Consider the following 27,825-nt stretch of genomic DNA (forward strand, 5'->3'; position numbering starts at 1 on the left):
AATCTGTGTTCTATACTGATCTATATGGAGTTGGAAGTATTGTTACATGGTTACATGTACCCAGGGGGGATAACTCCTAATTCAAGCCGAAGATGATTTGGGACTAGGTCTCCAAGCTAGGATGTTGTGTTATGGTTTCTTTAAGGGGAGGTCACATGAGGTCGTTGGCGGAATGTTCTAATTTTACCCTGGATACAGGAGCTGGGAGTATTTACTGTATACTGTGAAATGTTTGCTGCCTTTTAGATTTAGCCTATGTCACTCTCTATAATGTGGGCGAATTTATCCTGACAGTGAATATGAATTCACCATATACTTTATAAATTCATGGCAAGTGAAAATGAACAATATATGAAAATTTCCAGGTATACCATATACCCCGTACATAATTACTGAGAATAGAGTTACCTCCCTTATATTTAGATATATGCATACAAGAAACAGGACACTATGAGTTGGGTGGGGGCAGACCTACCACTTCATTTATCCATTTAAATTAAATTCAACATTTATTCACTGTACATTATCTTGATAAAATTTCTTGATGCACATGTTTTGAAATAAATCCCTGGAGTAAGAAATAAACAAGTCATACATAAATGCATGTTCCAGGTTTAATTCAGAATGCCTCCACATCAGTGAATGGTGTTAAATTAACTTGTTTAATGTCTAGAATAAACCTTCTATTTGATTGTAATGATGCTAATCTTTTGCTTTCAGAACCTCTCTACATGACAATTTTGTTGTAAGTTTCAGACCTTTTGTAAATATGATTATTTTTTATTTTTATATTTTATGTCATTATGACCAACCGGGTCCTGTATTTTCATGCCTGGTCCCAAACACAGATAACCTTATGTCAATTCAGGTCATTTTCAGGTGAGAAATTACCCTGAATTTGACCTGGAATTGCATGTAAGATTTTTTTAGATAAATTCACCTTGAGAAATTTTGCCTTTGCATGTACGTTGTAATGGGCAGATTGGTCGAGTGGTTAACACTCCGGCCTTCCAAGCAGGCGGCGGGGGTTCGATCCCCGAAGTCGCCGTATGCATGGAATATTAGAGAAAGTGTTTTTCTCCTGCCCACACAACTCCAACAACCCAGGTGAAGTATAAAATGGTCTGGGGTGGGTGTTGCTGTATCTGTACTGTAGCATTCAAGTGAGGTGGCACTATAAATGATACCGTTGGAAGCACGGTCCCACTACAAACAGAACACAATACATCTCCAGCACACACACAGACATACACACATATGGAGATATTAGCCAGGTTGCATAGGACTAGTAGTTAGCGCCTGATAAGGCAGCTCCTGCGAATTCCTCAATATTGTATAGATTAATATATATATGCTTATTGTATTGACTGTATAAAATTGTATATCTATGTACTGTAAAGTGCTTTAGAGTGGCTTATCTTAGCTAGATAGGGCGCTATATCAAATGTTGTATATTATTATTATTATTTATTATTACTGTGTATGTTTCTATAGTAATTGATTTCAAAACTGTGTAATCCAATACCCTGGCTACTCTGACTGAAGACATAGTTTCAAATGATGGTCAGTTGAGACAGGTTTTACTAAATCAAAGACAAAAAGTTTAAAGGATGACACAATAATATCAGTACTACTAATCAATACCTTAATGGTATCTTAATTAAATCAAATTAAAGTTCAATTATTTCACAACATTTATGAAACAATTTTATAAACTTATACTAATCTTTCTTGTTGGCAGATGTAAAGAGCTAATGTGAGAATCCGGAGAAAACCTACACGGTTGGGCAGGTGATCCTATAGGTTGTGGGTTGAATCTACTAGATGTAGGGAAGTTTACAGAGAGGTTAAGAGTGTAGGAGTTATGTCCCTTTATAGGCATTTCTTGGGGAAAATCAATATCATTATATTATCACATCCTAGACAGAGGCTGTGGCTGATTGATATGTAATAAACACAGAGTCTAGTCTAATAGAAAACCACTCTGTACTTTTTTGAAATTTTATTGGACACGTAAAATTAAAAACAAAAGAAAACAGTTCTATTTTTCTGTCTTTTTTCGCCTCAATAATATCAATCCTATGTGATTCTGTACAGTTTTGACAATATCTATAATAATATTGTACTTATATACAAAATGAAAGAATATCAAAACTGATTCATGAAGTATTTCATAATTTTACTGTTGTTAAGTTATTTTTCACTAGAAGATATGACTATATAACAGGCACAGGAATAGATGTGGTTGTAAACACTGGTTCTTTTCAATTTCCACTTCTGAAATTTCAAAAGTCAAGATTTCTTTGTTTGTTTGGAGTTTAATTTCCTCAAAACAGCTAAGGTATTATAAACATGGTTTCCATGGGTTGATGATGGGGGCTTTATAAAGCGCTAACCTACTGAAATATTATAACTGGGACACCATAACATGACAGTTAAGTTCTGATGGTCAAAATTTTAGTGAAAATAGTCAGGTGAGGAGGTTGATTATATCACCTGCTTGAACTCTAAATTATAAACGCCAAGATAATAACATCACAAAATCACAAAGCAATAGGTCACAAATTCACCATAAGGACAAATAGATTCAGATTACCAATCTCTCATTTGTGATCATTTTGTGATGAATCGGAGGAGAATTGCTTCAAAATTTAAAAAAAAAATGAACAGTTTAGATCAAAACTTTCAAATATCATTTGTCAACTTGAGTATTTTGTGTCTTGGAAATAAAGTAGAATCTTTTAAAATCTTTGAAAAATAAACAATTATATCAAAAAAAAAAAAAATAGTCAGAAAAAGATGAAATAGTTCATAACTTCTTAATATGCTGACTTGGCGAATTTCATTTCTATTCAATGTCAGATGTTGCCCAAGTCATGATAAAGAAATGAATTTATGTAAATAACACATATATTTATGATAATTCCTATCAGACATGACAGTTTACAGGGTCAACCACAAAATAACTATTATAACACAATTAATCACAGTCCACTATTATGTTAATGAAACACTTGTGGTGGCATATATACAACATGTAAATAGTACATTCTTAATTCAGTGTAAATTGTAAGGAAGGAAATCTCTGATACTGCCAGTTATGGTGGGAAATGAACATGATGTTAGGCCAGATATAAAAAACTGTTTGTTTCATGACTCTGGGCTAGACACCTTTTTCTTATTTATTAAAGAACAATATAAGCTTTAGACTTTAATAACAGCCGAAAATTGTTTTTTTTAACGTATACATTTTAATAAGCCTAGGAAATACTTGACACTGATTTTATTATGAACAATATTGGAATTTATTTAAATGTTTCTTTTCATACCAGATACAAATATATTTGTAGGGTTTGTGCAGATTTACTGCCAATTTTCAGGAATCACATTTCAAACTACAATGTATATAAAACCCTCCCATTCAATCTATAAAGTGTCCCATTTAGAACTATCCGTATAAGACATACATATATATATATATATAATGAAATGAAAATGATAATGAAAATATATATATATATATATGGGGCAAAGAAGTAATTCCAACAGTGTGGACAAGTTTAGGTTGTCAAGTGTTTAGAGCGATCCCCTCCTTTTTTCAAGACACAGTGAAACAGAACAGTTACATGTACATATACATCATATTACAAGAAGATAGAACTGATATACTTTAATTGAAAATATAACTATTATATAAAACCATTAGTCCCCTCCCCTAAAGACAGCCGAAGGCAGCAATTAAGCTGAGAGCATCACAGACAAGGTATGCTGATGTAGAGGACCTATTCTTGGGCAAGATGCACTATCACATATACACAATACATCATGGTTTTCCATAAAATCCAACAATACTATAAATTAAAATATTCAATTTGAAATGTTCTTTTTTAAAAGTTTTTGAAATTCATTGGAACCCTAGACAAAAAATTAAGTTAATATTTTGAAGGGCTGGTTACTTTATTTATTCAAGTTTGAAGCAAATACCATAATCAATTAATATTATAAGAAGATTTATGAAGTAAATTGAGAAATAAAACAGAATTAGATTGAGGAGAATTATAATAAACAAATATAGGAATTAGTTTGGCCTTTCTGTGATCTATGTAAAGTTACACAGCTGAGTGATCAGATGATTAAGTGATGATAAATAGCCCTAACAAATTGCATATTATGTACATGTGGCAAGGGGGTCTACATGAAGGATGTATCAGCCCTGTCTCCAGAAAAATAAGCATCACTTAATTGTACAGTACCTAGCTGTAGGTCTCCTGACAAAATCTGTCACTGGAGGCTGATGCATGTACATTATAATTGGTCATAAATGTCACCTGTCAATTTTTAATCTATTGTGATAAAACTTGTGTGTCTACAAATTCATGTAGGTACACTCATACATATGTTTACCTTGTAAATTAGATAAACTGATATAAAATTGATTTTATTTGCTACTTAACAAGGAAACACACTTACATGAAAAACACAACTCCATACAATCTTTAGCTAAAACTTATAAAATATTACTACAGCAATTTTAATTAGTATTTTAATGCTGGTAATATTTTTGTTGTAGGATAATATGAGCATAAAAAGTAGAAAATTTATATTCAATATACGTTTTTTATTGATCAAAGATTAGTAATACTGTCATTCTTCAGAACTAGCTATGAGTTTTAAAACACAGACATTTATACATCATGTATGTAGATCAAATTTGATACCAGAATCGGCCCGTTTGACACATTTGCATGTATATGTCTTGCATATCGCAGGGACATAACACTGATTCCCATCCATCAGTCTCAGGATCGCATGCAGGTGCTAACGATTCATAATGATATGCATCTGGATATGTCACATACAATGTCGATCTTTAAGTTCTTATCATTCCGTGTGAAATTTTTCCTTAAAAAAAATTAAAGCAACTATTTCTGTGGTGTCGAATCATGTCTAAGATTTAAATTTGTTACAGTGATATTTATGACGTCATAAATGTTTCTGACAAGTTACACCTTCACTTCCCTTTTGGTGATGAGTGAAGACAATGAACACTACATGATATATCACAAAAACGTCAATTGTAATTCAGAATAAAATCATTTACATTAACAGACTGATAAAAAAGCATTGTATGTTTGATGTTTTTTGCCGTTTAAATCTAATCCAAAAAACAATGACTTCTTTGAAAGTAAATATCATATACATATATAGATATATCGGCCTACCTGTGATAAAAACCATGGATTAAACCTTGATTAAAAATCTCAATTTCCTCAATTCCTAATAATCCCCTGATACGCTTCCTCGAATGCCAAACATACTTTAATGGAACGAACGGGAATGTTGTAGAGGAAATTACTCCCTCAATGTATCATCAACCGGCAGAACAAAAGGTGACAATATAGCGAGGTTTACCCCTCGATATATAATGAAAAGCAAAATATAGCGAGGTTTCGTCCCTCAGAATATCACGAAATGCCAAAATTTTCCAGAACAAATAGTGACAATACAGCGAGGTTTAGTCCCTTGAACTTGAACCTAATGCAAAAGTTTACCATAAAAAACGGTGACAATATAGCGAGGTGTTCCCCTCGATATACATTGTATAATCAAACGCAAAATTTTACCAGATAAAAGACGGTGACAATATAGCGGGGTTTCGTCCCTCAGAATATCACCAAAAAGCCAAAATTTAGCAGAATAAACGGTGGCAATATAACGAGGTTTAGTCCCTCGATATATCATCCATCTCCAAAATTTAGCAGAACAAACGATGATACAGTGTCATTTAGCGAGGCGTTTAGTCCCTCGATTTATCACAAAACGCAAAACTTAACAGAACATTGACACTATAAGGAGATAAACTGCAGTACATTTCTTACCGATACCATCTGTTGATTAGCTGTACTATCTGTACTTGAAAAGTACACTTACCTGAAATGACAAAAGAAGAAAATGACATGAATACACGTATACAAAATCCCTGTGTATTTTAATCGCAATTTCAAAAGATAAACCGCTGATTTACTTCAATTTTAGGTGTAAGGAAAATGCTTTTCGTAAAAGAAAATAACAACCATGCCCAGAACCATGCCCGCAAAATCAACTTATTTGCAAATGGCTACAAAATAAACTGAAGTGACATGCTAATGGACCCCTCACCGAGAACTCAGCGCCATTTCACGTTAAACAATGGATTACAAGGAGCGTCGCCTGTCGTCTGTTGTTTTGATTTAAAAGCTGCATGACTAAATAACTTTAATACGTTTGAGGCAAAAGGTGGCTTGCACTTTTCGTTTAAGTTTTAATTCAATTCAGACTATTGCCAAATGCACATTGCGCATATACAACACAGCCTGTACAATGTGATACATACTACACAATATTTCACGTATAACTGTACAATGTGATTCATACTACACAATATTTCACGTATAGCTGTACAATGTGATACATACTACACAATGTTTCACGTATAACTGTACAATGTGATACATACTACACAATATTTCACGTATACAGTAGCTGTACAATGGCGGATACTTCTACTCATTAATCGTATTACATATCTTATGACAAGACTTTTTTTTACACAACCAACACTTTTTTCTATGTGACGTTTCGATGACTAGTACAGTTGTACGCTGTCACCTTCATAAGACAAATGACCAGTGAAGCGTATGCACACAAAGGTGTATAATGTGTACGAGTTGTCCGCAAAATCGATGTCGATTCAGCTACGCTGGAAACGTATGTACAATAGTTGTTGAATATGTACCGAAATGACTCGATTCAGCTACGCTTTGTTTAATACTTGGTCATAGATGTGCCAGAGTATATGCGCCCCCTCATCTCGATTTACAGCTCGCCCATTTCACAGCATACGCTTCACTTGTCATTTGTCTGATGAAGGTGACATACTGTACTTGTCATCGAAACGTCACATAGAAACACTTTCTGGTTGTGTAAAAAGAACTTTTTATAATTCATACTTACAAACCTGAAGAAATGTTTAGGAATCTTGTATTAAATATCGTCAGGTGATAATTACACAAGCAGAGAAGCAATCTTCAGAACTTCTCTTATGGAATATTATCAGATTTGACCCAATTTGTTTAGTTTCAATAATAAAAAAAAACCTTGTCAGTACGTGGCAAAAGGAGAGACAATAGGCCTGTTGGTTAACTTTGTTTCTGAGTCAATCTTTTTCTATTTGTTTATCTCTTATTTCAAAAATCATCCGAGATAAATTGTAAATATTTCATCAAAGCATATTTTTTTAATGCGAGATTTTATCAGAATCGGTCTGACAGTTACATTCAGAATAATAAGTTACATACGACTTTCATTCACAAGACTTCTTTCCTGTCCAATAGCCATCTGTTTCAAAATAGCACTGAAAAGTGTAGTTACCACACAAAATAAAAGGGTTAGTCTATGTCGCAAAAACGTCTGAAATGTCTTAATTTTCAGTTTTGCTTATCTAGGGAGAGCGTACCCCCCTGGATATGATGATGTTATCAGAGGTGAAAATAGGAGTAAGAAACGGCAACTGTGGGCAGAAATTAATTTTCTATGTGTAAAGTCATCAAAGGATATTTGCAATCATCAAACTTTCTGTATAATTATCATACTCTCTGTAAAAAGCATCAAACTTCCGATATATCAATTAAACCCTGTTGTACAATCATCAAACATGTATTTCTAGCATTATGCTCTCCGTATTATCACCGTTCGTCCGGTTTAATAATCAAACCATGCTGTTCATTCGTCACTTTTTATAGTTGTGCAAATCTGTATAATTCAAATATAACCATACTTCCGGCATTATCTTGATACTTCCGGTACAATGTTCATACTTCCGGTTTAATCATGACCTTTCGGATATTATCATCATACGACAGGCATACTAACCGTACTCACGGTACAGTTATCAAGCGTTTAGTCCTACAATTATATACATTTGTATGTCATCCTCGATACTCCGGCGGTTACGCTTGCTTACAATCTCTGCAACCCTGGGATATTTATTTCATGGCAAACTAGAAGGCATTCGGCTAGCTATTTTATTGGTTTCAGGTAAAACAAAATCTTACCTATCGCTACGCTGTTACCTAGCCTTTGAAGATTACAACGTAGCGACACACTTCAAAGCAAGTCAATTTACCGTTACGAAGCCGCGAGATTCATTTGATGCACTTCCAAGGGTCAAACTAATCGATCTGTACCATCTACTGTTATGTACTATCATAACAAATTTAATATATATATTGTATATAATCTGTAAATGATGAAATGGTTCCGTTACTGATTTGTGTTTCTTTGCAGTAAAGAAGATGGGTTTTGCTAGCGGTACGAATTTCAGATCTGTCTGAATTCGTACTTAAATAGTCTTTTGTAAAAGGAGAGTGGCGTATTTCATGATCCCGTGGATAGAAGTATCGATATGAACATAATCCGTTCGTAGTTACGTGATTTCATTGTGTAAACTACGTGCATATCAAGTGGCACCGTGTAGCGATATACCCAGTTATAATGCATTGATGAACAAATCATTATTCCAAGCACAATATCTGCACAACACGAGGTTTTAAAATCCTCGGGACAGATTAAAACAGGTTTTGGCGAATTTTCCTGGCAATTGTATAATACAACGTATACATTGTCCATGTAAATACAATTAAAACAGTGATTCCAATACTTTTATTGGTTGTAAGTTGTCATCCGAATGAATTGTTATTGTAGACTAGTACTGTCGGCTTCACTCTGCAGTTTAACAAACAGAACCGTTCTCCCAACAGAAATAACCTAATCGGCAAAACGCTTTTGTGTTAGCCGGAAATGGACAAATAGAACGTATTGTAATAGTTCGTACGTTTTACTCCCGTGTGAATAGCCAGACATGTATACAACTGGAGTTACTGTGACGCAACATGTTTTTCATTCTCTTAACCGCTACCAACTCCAATTTATCATTGGAGAGCTGGTGTGTGCTCTTTGGCTAAAGAACTACTTTCTGTAACAAAGTACTACCTACAATTTCGTACATGCCATTGTGATTGAAGACTTCAGTAACTGATATTTCTGACCAGAACTAGAACCTCTCTTAGAATATAGTATCTCATTTTCTTACTTAAATATCGATATGTCACCGACGTAACTTCCCGTCGATGTCTATGCAATCTTTTGCAGCTAGGCAGCCTAAGGCAGGGGATCTACAATTTATTTCTCTATGTCTTTTACACAGATATTTCAGCTGTTATAGTTGCGAGTAATTTCTCTCACCCTCTAAAATATGACCCCGAGCACGCGCTGAACCGGAAACAGTTTAATCTTATTATATTTATTTGAGTACATTTGTAAGTACGTTTCGTTAATTATTTTGGTCAATTGCTAGTTTTATGACGAAATTATATCGTATCCCTTTGAAACAATATGTTTTACATTTATGTTAGGTTTATGCGAACACTATATTTTGTTACGTATTTATACATACTATATCTTATGTGTAAAACGTCTGAGACAGACACGATATTAATACGCCAGCGCTATGCATCTGTATACAGACAGAAATAAATAGACAGACAGAAAGATGGGGAAGGTTTTAACTGTGAAAGAAAATGGCTGAAAGTTATTGTTCCTTTCTTTGCAGTGTGACGATGAAATCTCAACCCTCCGGGTATGATTCTTGATTGGTAAATCTTCCCCAATTCTCCAGTTTATGTAGGGATTTCTCATCTTTATAACAGCGTGTCTGATTGGGTGATACTGGTCGTGATCACATGACGGGCGATACATAAATGATACACCTCGGATAAAACAAAGAATCATGTTACCCTACAGCAGGGACGTATAATGAAACTATATACTGCCCCTGCCTACAGTAAGGGCAATAAATGTTTATGATTTCCTCATATTCCCTCATCTCATATTGAAATACCGAAATAGATCAACTGTTTCCCATTGAACTTCCTTTAAAACTTTCCCCTTCCTTGCGTCTCTATCCACGTATTTTCATAAATATGACACACGCCTCGCGATAAATCAACCAGTCAGTGTATAGCTCTAACATGTCCCATAATCCTCTTACTTCCCTCCTCATTTATCTCCCCTTTCTTACAAATGTACTATCCTTGCCAGGTGTCTCTGTGAACGCCCATTTTCATTTTCATAATCATAACGTATGCATCGCGACGACTCAAAACCGACCAACTTGTTAGGGTGCCGTATTAGCTACAACTTGTCTGCTGGGAGATGTATCATGAATACACGTCTGGTCTGTGACAGAAACAAAGCACTAGTATATATGTATATGTAAATCAGTGAGTCAGAACCGTAATCCGAGACAGATCTCTATACGTCTCGGCACACCCAGCAAATAATGAATGTATACATATGCATGAAACTGGGAATTGTTTACAGCGAAAAACATCATTTATGCATGACAAAAACACTGTAAGTGAATATCTGTACATTTGTACGACATATATAGAGTAAAGTTGTTCATATTATTTATATCGAAATTGGTACAAAGTGTATCTTTTAACACACAAATGAAATAAATGATTGATTGATTGATTGACTAACTGATTATTTTTTGGATTAACTGATTGATTGATTAACTATCTGATTGATTGGTTGATTGACTAACTGATTGATTGGTTAATTGATTGATTAAGTGATTGATTGATTAATTGATAGATTGACACATCAGATTTATAAAAGACACAGGGGATTGCCTGTAAATAAAATAATCGATATACATACTAGATAAAAGATAAGACAGGTGACGGAATCTTTTTTACCTCAATTTCTCCATATCACTCTATGCAGTACATTCAGACATTTTCGGGTTTTTCTGGCAAAGCTAAAAAAATAACCATGTGTTTCCAAGTGTGCTGAAAGAGCTGGAAAATGTGCGATTTCCTCTAGTAGGCCTAAGCTTTTTAAAAATGAAAATGAATTCGACATCTAACCTATATCAAATAAATATTTTTTCGAGTTCATATTTTTCATGAAATTTGTGAATTGGTTTTATCAAAATATATTATCATTATAAAAAAAAACACAAAAAACGGACACATCTCATTTACGCATAATTGTACACCTAATTCATTAAATTGAGGGTAGTTGTCTATGAGATGATTAGAAATCCCTTTATGTAGTTATATCATTATAATTCCCCTAATTGCAGTAGCATTTCTTTTCTATATCAAACATTTTCCTTTGTCTGATTTCATCTTTTTAATCTTTAAAGACATATTAATTATGGGAATGTTTATACTTAAGTAACATTTAAATACACATATAGAATTGATATAAATATAAAACTGTCATATAATTTGTAAGAATATTCTCTCCCAAAACTTTCAATTGTGATAAAGCTTTCTCTAATGGTATGGTACATTTCTAAATAATAAGACATCTATACACGTATCTCAGCTGTAGACAAACACAGGTAACTGACAATAATTAAAGGTAAGAAAACGATAAATACAGGGTATATCTGTCTTCAGGTAAGTTACAGGTACATATAGGTATGTATACGTACCTGTTCCTCACTCATAAACTGTTTCCCAGTTTCCTCCATGGCTAGTGGTAAGTATGCGTATTTCTCCGCTACCATTATATATGAATTAACACTTTGTCATTAAGTAGTCATGTCGATGTTTGTTTTCACTCAGTTAAAAAAAATCATCGGAAAACGTAAAAATCAATATTTTAACATCAATATTTTACCTATTTTACAATAAGTGGAATCTTTCTCTCACAACAGCAGCTTTTAAAGCCGGCTACAGTTAGAGTACCAGAATGGCTACACAGAGACATGGTAATATAGGTATTATACGTATGAATAGAGACAGGACATGTTTCCCATTGACACGAGCTCATTGCAAAGAGGCTCTCTCCGGGGGAGATCCGCTTTTTGAGAGAACAAACCACTCAAATACAAAAAATCAATAATTTCATTGACGTTACATATTCCGATACAAAATAGAAAAACTGCATCAAGCTTAAGATATTTCTGACCCTCTAAAACTCATTTATATATTTTTTTATATAAAAAGACATGTTAAATTGTTTTGAAGTAAAGAAATTCGTTGTGAATATTTGACTAAAAACCTATTCCGGAAATAAAAACCTTATTTGTTTATTATAGTACACGTCAGTTTTCTTAGAGCTCTTTCACCTTAGTTGTTCACACAATCGATCCAAAAATTGCCCTGCGTCTTTACTTCGAATTGAGTTTCCCAGTTTCAGGGTGACTATTGATCAAGTGGTTTATATAGACTGTGTTCACAATGAACTCCCGTTACTTAATCCGTGCTCCCGTCTAGAGGATATATTTTGTTTAGCTAATTTAAGTACTGTAACTAGGGCAAAATATATCCTCTAGACGGGAGTACGGATTAAGTAGCGCGAGTTCATTGTAAACACAGTCTTTATAAACCACTTGAACATTCATTAAGTATATATTATTAAAAAAAAAAAAATCCGAAGATGGCCTAGTAAATTGTAAGAATTTGTACTTGATCCTTTTGATATGATGATAAAATATTTTTGAACGAAAAAATGTAGCAATTAGTTTCCCCTAATGAAATTAGAAGTAAATGAGAAATGGCACATGGTTTTCTGATAAAAACTCTTGGATCCGGAACTCGTTTTTCCGGATATAAAATTAAAAACTGGCATTTTTTTTTTTAGAAATTTGCGATTACGAAGCAGACTTTCAACAACTGGGTTGTTCAAATTACGAAGAAACAGAAATCAAATAGAACGGAAGTATCCGGTCTTAATTGACTATATAGATACACAAAGATAACACTGTCATAATATGTCGAAGGGGTTTTCTTATCTTATTATATCTTTAGTGAAAATCCTGTAACCTCATTGGTCGAGACAAATTGTTCATTTCACACAGCTGATTGATTGATTGATGGGGCTTTACGTCCTTGTTCCGGTTATAACCGAGCCTAGGACAAAAATTTCACACAGCTGTCACCTTCACAGTTTAACATTGAGTCAATGGAGAGGTGCTTCCCAACGCCCTAGCAACGGGCGACAGTGTGTGCGACAGTGCAAAATAGTGACTGCGCAAAGAAGATGCGCGTACGGTTCGCTTCAGCCGCCATGTTTACTTTCGGTATAATAACATTCAATAGAATGTGACAGTAGTGTTATATAATATAGAAAAATGATCAACTGAAGGAAAACAGATGCTTAGTAAGGCGCTAAACAAGATGACACAACATTGCAATTCCTTTCTAGATTAATAGTTAATTGGTTTCATTATTACTATCCGAGCGTTTTATCAGAATACGATCATTCGCTTTTAGCCAAGTGTTATACAAAAAGTCTTTGTCTAAAAATCAGTAGTGAAACATTATTAGTTGTATATCTTTTCATATGTTTGAAAATATTAAAAAATTGGTTCATTCATATATAAATGAAAAAGATACAACTGTTGTTCAAATTTCCTTGTCGATCTGAATGATATTTTCGTTCCCGATTTCCACACATCACTTTCCCGTTTAACTCTAGCTCCCCGCCTCGTTCTGAACGCAGCGCGTTATTACACCTTAGTATGGTAATCAGTATATTTGCACCGGTTAATTAATTAAACACGTTATCCCATATATCTGTCAAAAATCTAAATTAGTTTTAATCAAGGTCTCTTCTCACCATGCAGTCAAATCGTCAAGCGTACGTCATGTAAACAGTGTGAATGATACCTCGATTCAAGGTCGTCAGCGAAATTGTCTGTAGGTCAGTTATCGGTGAATTAGAAACATGTTTGTGAACAATGGACAAATATCTCGACAATACGAAAACAACTCAGCATTTCCATGATGTTAACCTGAATATAATTACGGATATTGGCGCCCACTTTAGATTAGTTAGACCTTCATTAGTTTATTAAGCAGTCGGATCGGTAGCTATGTAAACAACAAATACGACATGCGGTCACTTTAGATCAAACGTAAAACGACATCACGATAAATCCATTTTAATTTCATACACTGCATACAGATATCGAGTGGGTCTCCGAACCGAAATATTGACATTGTCTTTCAAAAATGAAGTGGTCTTTTGACCCGTTGAATAGAAGGGTTAAGAACAAAAGATATTCGCATGTACGAATGACAAATGCGCGATACAGGTCAATTGGACCGTTTCTGTTTTTTTTTTTTTTTTTTTTTTTTTTTTTTTTTTTTTTTANAAGTTCTGTCCTATGCACAGGAATTTGAAATTTGCCTCATTTTAATTTCCTTGTTATTATCAGTGTATTTAAAGTATCAGATTAACAATATTTACTTAGAAACAAGAAGCCCAGATTGTCTGTATCTATATATTTACTCAGAAACAAGAGGACTAGATTGCCTTCTAGCCAAATCCCATCACCATTGACCTCTTTGTTATTAAGATGTCATTTAAATATTTAACGAATTTTGAAAATGTGAATATCATGATTTTGAAAATGTGAATATCATGATTTTGAAAAAGGTTCAATGTTTTTAAGGCCTTGAACTCAGCCTACACATGTTCATATTTCATTATCTAATTGTCGTTTTCTAGCCAATTTATCTTTGGGCGATATATATTATAATGTCATAAAATTTTCAGGACTATATTTTGATCAACATCCCCCGATGCGGTCATCCACAAGGAAATATTACAATTATCCGCTGAACTTCTCGTAAGTACTTGTCCTCGTTTAGTCATCAATTACCGAGTACTTTGTTACACTGTGGACACATTTATATCTATGAAAACAAATACTTCCTTGTGATATTTGCCAAATTTCTGAAATTGAATCAGTACAGTTGACTATAATTGAACTGCAGTTTAAATAGATCTACACACGCGTAGAAAAGAAACATGATAGCCCTTCATCTCAACTAGCTAAAGGCCAAATATCAACATCTCAGTTAAATAACCATGATAGCCCTTCATCTCAACAAGCTAAAGGCAAAATATCTACAGTCTACGACTTTCAGTTAAATAAACATGATAGCACTTCATCTCAACTAGTTAAAGGCCAAATATCAACAGTCTACAACTCTCAGTTAAATAAACATGATAGCCCTTCATCTCAACAAGCTAAAGGCCAAATATCAACAGTCTACGACTCTCATTTAAATAAACATGATGGCCCTTCATCTCAACTAGTTAAAGGCCAAATATCAACAGTCTACGACTCTCGGTTAAATAAACATGATAGCCCTTCATCTCAACTAGCTAAAGGCCAAATATCAACAGTCTATGACTCTCGGTTAAATAAACATGATATCCCTTCATCTCAACTAGCCAAAGGCCAAATATCACAAGTCTATGACTCTCATTTAAATAAACATGATAGCCCTTCATCTCAACTAGCTTAAGGCCAAATATCAACAGTCTACGACTCTCAGTTAATCAAAAAAATATTTCATGAATATTGACATACATTTTAATCATTAGATCTTAAAAATTAATCGAGGCCTTTTAATTGATCAAATATAACAGCCTTTCATTACAGCATACAAAAAGTAAACATATTTGAACCGTATGATCTTGAAAGAGGGTCAAAGTCATTACGGCCTTGATCTTACTCTTAGCGTTCAAATGATCAAATATCATCCCCATTAGGCCTATACACTATTATGGGGAGGGGGGCATTATAGGATTAGGAAAGCCTTTTAGGTCAGGTGACCTTAGAAGTCAACGTTACACGGATGGAGAAAGCATTGATGACGAACCATGACAAAAATCACTTGACCTTTTGCTTCAATTTAGCTAAGAATAGTTTTGTGACTGACACGTAACATACCGTCAGAACAATTTCAGGACTCTATTTTAAATTTCATCCCCGCCCCCTTTTCAATGAGGTCTCCTAACAGGGAAGTATTTCAATTTTCCACGGAGCCTCCCGCTTATGGTGTTAAGTCCTTTCCTGGATCTACTCAACAATTTCTGAGTACTTTGTTATACCATAGACGCATTTATATCAGGAAAACAAATTCTTCCTTATGGTATTTTCCGAATCTCTGAAATTGAACCAGAACAGTTGACTATAAAAGAAATGTAGTGTACATAGACCTTCAGTGATGGCCAGACACATTTGAACACTTCTTGGAGATCGGCCTAGGCATTCTTCCTTATGAAATAGTTGCTTTCTTGACCAAATGAAAACGACAGGTATGACTTTTATTTTTCTATAATCATAATTAGGTCAAAAATCTCATTTTATATTAAGTTTTTAAATCAAGATGAGAATGTTGTATATTTGTTCATATATATACTAATTCGTCATATTTGTATGAATTCATCTTATATGTATTAATTTATCATATATGTATTTTAATTCATCAGATATACATTGTATATTACTTCATCAGATATATATTAATTGGTCATACAAAATGTATATGTATTAATTCATCTTATATCTATTAATTCATTATATAGTTATACATTCATCTCATATCAATGAATTAATCATATATCTGTTAATTCATCAGATATGTATTCAATCATCAGATATGTATTCAATCATCAGATATGTATGATATTGATTCATCATATAGGCATCACTTTAAGGGAAATGTAGTTGATAAAGTAATGTCATTGTAATATGATACATAAATAGTTCATTTTGAAAACCTTCGTGGTTCTTCATAGGAGTTCACAAATTTGCCTTAAAAGTGGGTCAATATCATGTATTTGTAATACGCATTTTTAAACAAACATGATAGCCCTTCATCTTTGCCAGCTAGAGGCCAAATCCCTACAGTCTATAAAAATATATATTTAATGAATATTGACACACATTTGAATCATGATACATTAAAACGGAGTCAAGGTCATTAATTTGAACCAACATAAAAGCTTTTCACCACTGCAAACAAATAGTAAAAAAACAAACATCTACCAAACCCGATACTCCAGGGGTACCATCACTGTTGCTCCCTGCGAAGTGAGCGTAACCCATGAAGAATGGAGGATTCCCTTTCACCCAAGAACGCTTCAGAACCACCATTTATACAAAATTTGTTCCCCTTCTTCCAAGGATGCTTTTGACCAAATTTGGTCAAAATCTGCTCAGTCGTTCATGACTAGTAGCGTTTTAAAGGAAAAGTTGACGGACGGACGACGGACGCTAAAAATAGTTTAGTGACTAACACGTAACACACTGTCAAATTTCAGGTATCTGTTTTAAATTTCACCCCTCCCCTTCACAATGAGGTCTCATAACAGAGAAGTATTTCAATTTCCACAAAACATCTCGTTTATGATGTAAAGTCCTTTTCCTGTGTCTGACCATCAAATCCTGAGTACTTCGCTATACTGCGAACACAGTTGACTATAAATGTACTGCAGTATCCATACATCAGTACACAGGGACCTGAGAATTTGTTACAGCTATATTTGGACATAAACTAAGGTGTTCACTGTGAAATATATAAATATTAATATAATATGTTGTCTTTTTTGTAAGGACGGACTACATTTTTACGCGGAAGAATTAAAATGCAGCTTTAGTAGTGTAGATGCAATATTTATAGTAGGCCCTTACGGGATACTTGTACTTATTAGCACAACTGAATTGTTTATTTCAAACTCAAAGGTGCGAGAACAAAATCAATTACCTGTGACTGAGCAAGGTTCGGGTCAAGATTGTAACATCCAATTATCGGCTTAAACCTTGGTTCGGATGTTGTTACAGAATCTTAGCCCTCGGCTGAGATAACCCGATCTCGCTCAGATACATGAATTATATTTTATAAGTTCACCCTAGGGTTGTGACGGGGGATTCCCATATTCATAACAATCATATGACGTCACATCAACAATGCATCAGCGTAATATCAACCCTTTATTAGGCCTTTAACGTTAACATTACATTTTGTATTTGATACACAATAGGTTAACAGGGTAAGAGAAAAGAATCAATCGCCCCTGTGAGATTGGGAATCTCAACCCTCGGGGAAAGATTCTTAAGTAGACAACCCTCGTGTTACGCAACTTATAGTTATGAGTCTCCCCTCTGGTCGAGATTCCCTTATCTCATCTCCAAGGTAACATTTTTATTAATCTTAAATTTTATCAATCTTGAATAAGCAGAGTCGTTAGAAAGAAAGCATCGTTTCATCTACATATATATTGTCCTGTAGAACAAGGGATTCAATGTAAAGCTCAATGTAATTCTATAAACTGTAGAGATGTTATTTTTCGCGGGGGTTTCAATTTCGCTATATTCGCGCTTTGTATAATATCTGCGAATTCGAAACACCAACGAAATTATCAAAAATGTTTACCACTTTTACGGACCTTATCACAACATGGTGAGCATACTTATAACCCAACGCTGTTATGCAAGCTTAAATGAACTCAAATCAGATTATCACCGAACAACTGGGCAGTCCATGTAAGAACAACACTTACATATAAGTGGCCACAACATATTTATACGTACACAGAAGGTGATAAATTGATTACAGTTTACTCCTACAAAGGTACATACACATTCGATTTTCTTTCGAGTGAGGTCACTGGCGGATAACGACGCTCGGGACCAGTGTTTTTAAACGGTTTACCTGTATTTCCAGGTTAAACCCGTAAATGATGACACTCAAAATACTCTGTACGGCACATGGGATTCGGATGCACAGCGAAATTTAACCCCGCGAATATATACTGAATAGGAAACCACGACATATTGACCCCGCGAATTTAAAATGCTATACAGTACAATGTAATAGATTTCACGTCTTTTCGCCACAAGTCATCTGTCTTCATGTATTAAGATTGATGGACATGCACTACACCAATATACAGAATACAGGTCATTGTGACATCACTACCGCTTATACTGACGCATCACATTAAGTTCCAGTTAATCAAATGGGAATATATACCTTCATTTGTATAAATATTTATCATATTTTGTTTTGCTTTTTTATCTTTTGCAGGCTTCATCAACAAACCGTAATGGAGGGTCCTCCATGGAATTTTGAAAAGATTTCTGTGTTGATCTCAAAACTCATTGAAAGGAGTCTAATGGGGACGGAAGAGGCCATTCGATTCAGGAGGAGAGCAATGCTTATACATGAACGCATAATTAACACTACTAACGATGATTTGAATGTACATTACGGCGGAAGTAAGGCTGAAGGACTATCCCTGTTTGGTTCAGATTTTGACTTCATGTTTGTAGACAATCATGTCGTGGCCTTGTATCCTGGACAGATTGTTCCTCCAGAAGACGCACACAAGACTGTGCTGTATGTGAGAGAGTCGGCTTGCCGACCTGGGTATGTGGCCTTACAATTAGGTCATATTGGACAAAAAATTGATAGCTGTTTATGTAATTCATTTGCTCCAGTTGGAAATGTTATATTTGTCTCTAGTGACATGTACAGAGAACAAATTGTCAACAAACGAACAACGCAAACAGGAATGCGTCATGTATCGAATGGTCCAAGCTGTTCAGTTGAAGATATGGATCATGTCAGATGCTTTCACTTTAACAGTTGGCCAAGGGAGGCTAACCAATGGGTAAGACGTCCACGTCTATATGGTTGGCCAACACAAGCGTTGATTGACAAAATTGTACAAAACGGATGTCATCTTGTCCCAGTAGGGGACAAATGTTCTGACGACACATTATTACAGTGGAGGGTGTCATTTGCATCAGCAGAGAGACTATTAGTTCACTCTTTGAGTCATATACAAATGAAAATGTATTGTTTCCTGAAATATTTCTTAAAACAAATGAAAGATAAACTCCGATATATCATTGGGAAAGAAGATGATGATATTTTGTGTTCTTATCATTTAAAAACACTTTTGTTTATTTCAGTGGAACACTCAAATCCGAAGCTCTGGCAAGAACAAAATCTGTTTTATTGTTTCTGGTTTTGCTTCAACATTCTGATCTCTTGTGTTAAAGTAGGACACTTTCCAAACTACTTCATCCCTACCAACAACATGTTCCAGAGAAAGGTTCATGGAGAAAATCAACAAAAACTATTTCTCATGCTGAACATGTTTCATTCAGAGAAGTTACTTTGCCTTTCACATACATCTAGGACATTCAGTGAGGTTAGTATGCTGGAATGTGTTTGTAATTTCGAAATACAAACCGAACTAAATCGTACACAAACTGTCCAAGAAATGGAGTACAGACAGGATATGAATATTAAACGAACGCTGGATAAACTGATGCTTCCCTTCGAGTTTTGCACACCTCTGTTAATTGCAAGATCAATTAATTTACAAATGAAATCTGTTTCGGAGCTAGATGAATTAGTCGCTTTTGCGACTACTGTTGATATAGTATCCACGGCAGCAAAGAGAGAAATCCATCAAGACCTTGTCGCAGGGTCTACCAACAACAAGACCAGGTACCGTACCTTGAGGAAGTGTCAACACCGACTGACACTATGTGCTTCAATGGGTACATACCTGCTGGACTTGGCAACTCTGCACTTCCTCACAGGTAATTACTCGAAAGCCCAAGAAATGTGTGGACGCATAACTTCACAGCCATCGTATTTCACCCATACTAGAACCTTCTTACCACAAAATCAAGAAGAAATGTATAGGCAGCAATACTGTGGAAAAAGATACACCTCAATTCATAAACTGAAAAAAACATTCACACGTGACATTTATGTACATAAAGAAACAATGTATCTACCCCACCTTCGCCTGGAGATAACAAGAAGCCCATTGGGTGTTTTGATCCCGCCACTACCGTATGCTGCGTTCTTGTCTTTCATGAGCTGTAATGAGCGTAAGGACAGAATAGGATGTGACGTAGCACTACGAAACCTGATACAGGTCAAGTACGATGACCTTCAAGGAGGACATAGACACTGGATAGTGAATACACTGCTGGGACTATGCTACCAGATGTTGGGGGACTATCCCAGGGCCATCCGTGCTTACCGGGACTCAGCTCAAACAAAGACAGATTATCACGAGTACAACCCTGCTTTGGAGAGGATCGCAGCTATACAGAGATTTGACACTGAGTAAACTATTGTTTCAAGACTCGTGTACATGTGTATACTGTATTTAAAATCGTCAAATGAAATGATGATTAAATATGAAACATTTGTGAGGAGAACGTGAAAACGAACTACTTCAATCAAAACACGAGAGGCCCACGGGGCCTGAAGACCCTAACTATTTATAAGAGGCATCTTGCCTAAAACTGTATATCAGCGATCCTATGACTTAAATGTATACTCTGTCTCATGACTTAACGCTTTTTTGTTCATAAGAAGAATCTACATGAATGTTTTTTTTTTTTTTTTTTTTTTTTTTTTTTTTAAATTTTTTTTTTTTTTTTTTTTTTTTTTTTTTTTTACATATATATGACCCCATGTGACCTTGAGTAAAGGTTTATATTACTTCTTTTCTCAAACTTTGTAGCACTTATTGCAAGCAAGCCAATAACTATACATCCCGAATCCAGGCCTTTTGGTGTTTCAGTTTTACTGTTTTAGCATATTTGGGCATAGTGGAATTGATTATAGGTCTAGGTCATTTCTTTTCACGACCTCTGTAGTAGTACACTTTTTCAGCAATCTTCTTGAAACATACAAACTTTATTGCTTTTGGTTCTTCATACGATGCTATACAATGCTACATATGTAGCAAGCCAATGGCAATATATCGTGACTCTAGACCTCTTGTTTCATCAGGAGAAACTGCTGAGTGTATTGACAGATTTTATTCCTGTCACCTTTAATATTAATCACGGCCGGTTTTTTTTCAATAATCTTTTGATAACATATAACTCCAAGCAACGAGGCATTTGTTCACGACTCTTGGGCTAATGGTGTTCCAGAAAATTAAAAAAAATAACCTGTGAGAGTGTTTTACCATATTGGTACCCTGTGACCTTGAACATAGGTCAAGGTCATTTTTTTCACATTTTAGCATTCATAGCTGGCAAGATACTGGCCAAATAAAATGAGTTGCGACCCTGAATAAAGGTCAAGTTAAATAGTGTTCGCATCCTTCGTAGCACTACATGCCATGAAGTAGAAATATTATGACTCCAGGCCTTTTATTGTTTAACCATTCAAACTGCATAGCGCGTTGCAAATTGCCCCCTACTCCCCCAGTTTAACAACATACATTGGTTTTCCTTTGCATACGTTGTTGTACATTTGCTAAGGGTGCGATATATCAAATATAAAAATCATCCGACGGCTGGTTCGTTACAAGAAGATTTGATGAGATACCTGAAACCTTATTCACATGTATGAATCCTCATCACATAATGATATTTCCTACCAAACTTGGTTGTGATTGACCTGGTGGTTCTTTAACAAAAAGAGGGTTAAAGAAAAGTTTACAGAGGGACGATATATGACAGACGGCAGGCGACAGACCGCGTACTGCTGAGTAACTGACCCAACAGATGTTAATGCTGACTTCAAAGCCTGTTTTCATGAAATCGGTCTCATGCTCAAACATGAATTCTGTACTCAAATCGACTTTCTGATAATACCCTTAAAACACGTGACATGTTCAAAAAATTCAAATGTAAAAAAGTGTTATTGACTTCAAGTCTCTCCAAAACTATTCCAATTCATGGAAAATTTGGGAATTTTCATTAATTTAGCACGAAAACAAAGAATTGGACTTGAGCAAAAAATCTGTGAGCATGAGAACGGTTTCATGAATACTAGTCCAGATATCTGGGTAAACGTGGAATGTTATTTTGCATTCATTTTGATTTCTGCAAGATGAGTTTAATCTGTTAATATTGTGGAACGTTTATTAGATTTTTTTTTTTTTTTTTTTTTTTTTTTTTTAGAANAACGCAATCAGAAAAAAACCAATAAAACCTTTCAGTATAAACGAGTGCAGTGTCTTGTATGCGGAAATGTTTTTGTAGCCAAACAAATACAACTGTACCTTATGGTGATCAAATTCGACATATATTATCATCGATGACCAAACTGTAACTCCAGATTGGAAACTGGTCATTGCAGAACTTTTTTTTTTACTGAACATGAAATAAACAAAATATAACCAACAACGGAGTTCCGAGTGTAGATTCAGATGGCTGTATCGGGATTCGAACCTCGGACTTCTAATTGTTCTACTATTGTTCCAACCGACTGAGAAACCTTGTAAACGGAAGTGTCCCCGTCCGACTGTGCGACATGTATTCTGTCTTTGCTTGTCATTGGTTTGTTTGAGAAAATTACGTCGTTTTCTCACAAAAGCAGATATTCCTAAACGAAATTAAAGGGACAATACTGTAAATATGAAAACCACATTCTGATTTTAGGACCTACAGAAAATCCTCTGCTGTCAACTCAATACCGTTTGAGCAAATTCTGACAAGAGCATGGATATTTGAAAAAACATTAATTATTAACAGTTAAAAAGTAAATTATACATAAATTCCAAATTAGAGCTATTAGTTTTTACAGCATTAATTTGATAAATAATTATCAGGGACAGGGCTCCTTATTTTAAAGAATTCAGGGTTACAACACAGGTAGAAGACTTAAGAAAATAAACCGTGCACACGACAGGATTTACATACAAGCTGTTTATTAACACACATTATGTGATAAAGGACAATAATTCAGTTCCGAACATTTTTTCATTTTTCACTTGATCATGACACAATTTTCTGATAGGTTTACATATCAGTTTTCTACGAGATAAGAGTAATTTAGATTTAGACACGAGCTTTGATCGAACAATATGGTATTTATACCTCAACGATTGTACACCTCTCAATTGATATCACATCAGCATATCTAACATTAACTTTCTTTTTTGCTATCACTGTCTGCCACAAGAGCAATGGCGATACGAGTTACCTCCCTTTGAACTATCTCTCTCTCACACACACACACACACACACACACACACACACACACAGGGTTCCTTATACATATACATTTCTTTACTCTCCTTTCATTTATTAATTCGCTTTAAGTTTAGTTACACAGTATTAAAAACTTACAACCACATAAATTAAAACTCTATCGCTTACAAAGCTTGACTAAAAAAAGATACATGTATTTCAATGCGTCTGTCTTTTTGGCATGTATGGTTTCCTGGTTTGAGTTTAAGTATACCACGTTTCTCAAATGAACTTCACTTTTAAGTGTGTTCTGTGTGTCCTGTGTGTCCTGTGCCAAAACTACGATCAAACAAAAGCTAATTCATCAAAGTTAAATCGATGTCAGTTATGGCAGCAGCATCCTTGCATATAATGTTAATATGCGTTTAAAAGTCAATGTATAATCATGTGAATGTTTGAAAGTCATTAAAACGACACGATCAGCGTTTTATTCCTTTTTTCATTGTTATTATCTCGAAAGCATCGCTGTTACGACGTATTGTACTCTGAATACGCAACGATTTTCATCAATATTCCAATATTAAATATTTATCATGAGTGGTTTCTTTTTAGTATTGAAGAATTCTTACTTTTCAAAAATAAGACATGTGAAAAACAACTTGCAAATATTCAATCAAATATTGAAAATAAAGTTAAAGACTTATTTTAACATCTGCAAAATGTGTTACCTTTCTTTGTAATTGTTCTGGTTATAATACACAACAAGGGTTTGGCCCTGTTATAGTGGACTACCAGGCCCACAGACTGGTCGTACCTTGTAGCTGAGACTGATTCTGACACGGTTTTAATAAAATACTCATTAAAGCTGCACGGCAATGTAAAAGCTGATAACCCTTGAATTTGAAAGTAGATCCTCCTTGCAAACAGCAACTTATGAGAAGATATGTATACAACTTGCCGGAATAAGATTTGCAAACGTTTCAAAACGCATTTAAATACTTTCACACTATCATATCAGTCGTTTGTTAGATATTCGTCTTTCACCAAACTTGTCCGGTGGCAGTAATAGAAATATCATGTCAATGGGGCCTGATATTATCCTTGGGAATATAAAAACAGAAATACTTCTTTTCATGGCATTCATTCCCTGCTTACATGACAAGTTTTTGATTATTGCTATATAATTGTTAAAATTCTATAAGTTTCCCACCATGATGCGTGATAAGTTTTTAACGTCAGTAAGGGTATGGTTATACATGACGGATTTATCGGCTGCACTTTATACTAGCTTATCTCCCCCTAGTTTGAGAACTAGAATCAAACATCCAAGTGATCAAAATTATTAGCGTCTATGCTTTCTAAATAATTCAATATTCTAGAGACGAAGGGCCAAAGGTCTAGGTTCAGGAAAATCAATGCTAGTTGCTTGATCGCTGTCAGGACAATTCGTTATTGATGTAAGAGTTATCTCTCTTGCTACAGTGCAAGATGATACTCTCATTCATTACCGCGTCTCGTTTAATAAGATTGCCTATAGTGTTACAATTAGGCGTTTATACGTAGAGATATTGACATTTTCGGGATTAAACGAAATAAACGCTGATGAAACAGAAATCGATTTCAATGAGTAATACAGTTCAATCACTGTGTGGAAATTCGCAGCAATGTGATAAATAGTTATACTTAGTAAAATAAACTGTTTTATTGTTATATAAACAACATTTATAAAATGAAACACACCTCTATAACCGGGTAATTACACAGCTACATTGTAGTGACGTAAACGTACTAATGAATTAATTTGTAAGCCACCGGGAAAGCAAATAGACATAACGGAATAATAAACAACATTTATTTTTTGCCGTTGTCCAAGAAAATGTGCTAAATTATCCTTTCACATTCGTATTGAAGGATTACATGTCTTGTTATTAAATCCATTCACAATCGTAATTTGTTTATGAAAACCCTTGGGATTACTATTGAGAACTGAGGTAGTCCTTTGATCACAGTGCGATTACCGACTGAGACTCTGTTTGATCACAGTGCGATTACCGACTGAGACTCTGTGCTTCCCCCCTTCTGCCTGTTGTAACACTGTTTATGTACAACGTCAGTCGAAATTGTACTCATATGAATGGATCTAATTTCAAATTGAAACCTAGACTCTCCAAAAATGTCTAGAGAATACATTTTATTCAGGAGTGTATTTGTATTCAAGGTCTCCAAATATGGTTACATGGTTACAGCGATAAGGTTTCAATGCTGGGGATTTCATGCATGGAGAATGTCAGTGGAAATATCTAGTGCTTAGCTCCCAGTAACATATAACACTCACCATACACGTACATGTATAATCGTATGAGCGCGTAACTCCTTTCCAAAAGAGATTCACTCGTATGAACGTGTTAGTACTAGTACTACGTCATATTTGTTAGATAGACAAGAACACATTACGACACTACATTAAACTGCCATCCTGATTTTTTTTTAAATTGTTTTTAAATTTTAAAATATTTAAGGGAGATAACTCTACTATTAATCAAAGGTGCACTTATGATTCTTCAAAACGTAGCATACCACATTTACGTACAATTTGAATTATCTTATAACTACAATGTTTATATTTAAGACGTATCTTCTTTGATAAAAAACTGTTTTCGACATTTTCTATAGGGCTGCATCTAGCTGGAATTAGTCACACTAAGACACTTTACATCACATAGATATACAACTCATTCAATCAAACACGAAGATTTCACAGTAGTTGCCTTACCATGCGTTAATTACTGGTCCTATGCCACCTATATTAAACCTCCACTCCTTGTGCTTGCATGTAAAACTGCTGGGGATATATGTGCTGTGGTTTGACCGTGCTTCAAAATAGACCTTTCTTTTTTACATAGTGCCAGTTCACTTGAAAACTACAGCTCAGCTGCTGTAGCACCCACCCAAGACCATAATAATACTTCAATCGGGTTGTGTTATTTGAGTTCTGTGAGCAGGAGCAAAGCCTTCCATATTTTATATTTGTCATTGCTCCATGAATTAGATTATGTTGTCGATTTCAAGTTGGTTTTGTTAATGATTTAACACTATCGTGTTTCATAAATTGATTTTTGTTTGTTTTTAAGAAATTGATACATTTTGAAAGTTTTTTAAATTGATATTACATCGTACCATACAATGCACTGTCCTATGTAATATATCATTTTCAATGCTGTTGGACGTTCTCGGATATTATCCAACAATACTAAAACTCGTCATCATAAGGCATTGAGTATGATTAGCATCTTACTTTGAACATACATGTTATATGCGAAATCTGCCTGATTCAATGAACTGTATACATAGATTAAAGGTTATCGGTTACGTAAATCGTTTGTGACTCTAACGCTCATTACAGTTTTGCAAGTAAAGTTAAATAATCTATCTTGTTTTTGTAATTAGAGTAAATTACAGTTCCGAACGCTTAAAGCTGATATATCAAACAAAACAGTGTACAGATAATAACAATACTAGTTTGTTACACACAGATATTCCGACAAATAAAGGACCTATTTCATTAAGACGGGAAATATGACCAGTCTCACAAACTATGGAATCATATAACAGAACAGATGCAATTAACTTGTTTCAAATCATACCTTATTTAAATATACCACGTAAATTCTGCCTTCGGCTTACGCTAGCCGAGGGGCTTATTGTTTTCAAATATTAGCTACAGCCTATTGTATATCTACTATTGTTTTCATGTAAGGTACATTGCTATGGTTTCCCGCGAAAATAACGCAAGCGAAAAAACGAAATAACGAAAAGACGAAAACCCGCCTAAGCGAAATACAGAAATAATGCCAAACCGAAGTGAAATAAAATGGCGTCTTTTTTCCCTTCTTTTTTGACGTTATTTCGTTGTTTAGCTTTGGCACTTTTTCGTCTCTGTCTTTTCGCTTTTGCGGGTTTTCGTCTTTTCGTTTTTTCATTTATTCGCTCGGCGTTTT

General features: G+C 34.7%; 2 protein-coding genes across 15 annotated transcripts in view; one reads left to right on the top strand and one right to left on the bottom strand.

Moving 5' to 3' along the window:
* Positions 1-27,825, bottom strand: part of LOC110442987 (dipeptidyl peptidase 4-like) — a 406,309-nt gene that overhangs the window by 189,922 nt on the left and 188,562 nt on the right. The window contains exon 1 of one of the 13 annotated variants that reach the window (XM_021486903.1): positions 11,549-11,825. The exons of the other annotated variants lie outside the window; for them this stretch is intronic. Coding sequence (XP_021342578.1) covers positions 11,549-11,623 — 75 coding nt within the window. The 5' untranslated portion in view covers positions 11,624-11,825. Of the gene's footprint in view, positions 1-11,548; positions 11,826-27,825 lie in introns of those variants that run through there. 13 annotated transcript variants of the gene reach the window in all.
* Positions 16,077-21,287, top strand: LOC110442989. Of its 2 annotated transcripts, XM_021486909.1 has the most exons (3): positions 16,077-16,176; positions 18,951-19,536; positions 19,841-21,287. In XM_021486909.1, exons 2-3 carry the CDS (start codon positions 18,970-18,972, stop codon positions 19,913-19,915), a joined length of 642 nt encoding a protein of 213 aa, XP_021342584.1. In that variant the 5' UTR covers positions 16,077-16,176; positions 18,951-18,969; the 3' UTR covers positions 19,916-21,287. The 2 variants fall into 2 exon arrangements, with proteins under 2 accessions (XP_021342584.1, XP_021342583.1); XM_021486908.1 differs by having other exon boundaries at positions 18,951-21,287.

The sequence above is a fragment of the Mizuhopecten yessoensis genome, unplaced genomic scaffold, assembly GCF_002113885.1.
Source record: "Mizuhopecten yessoensis strain PY_sf001 unplaced genomic scaffold, ASM211388v2 scaffold716317, whole genome shotgun sequence".
Lineage (NCBI taxonomy): Eukaryota > Metazoa > Mollusca > Bivalvia > Pectinida > Pectinidae > Mizuhopecten > Mizuhopecten yessoensis.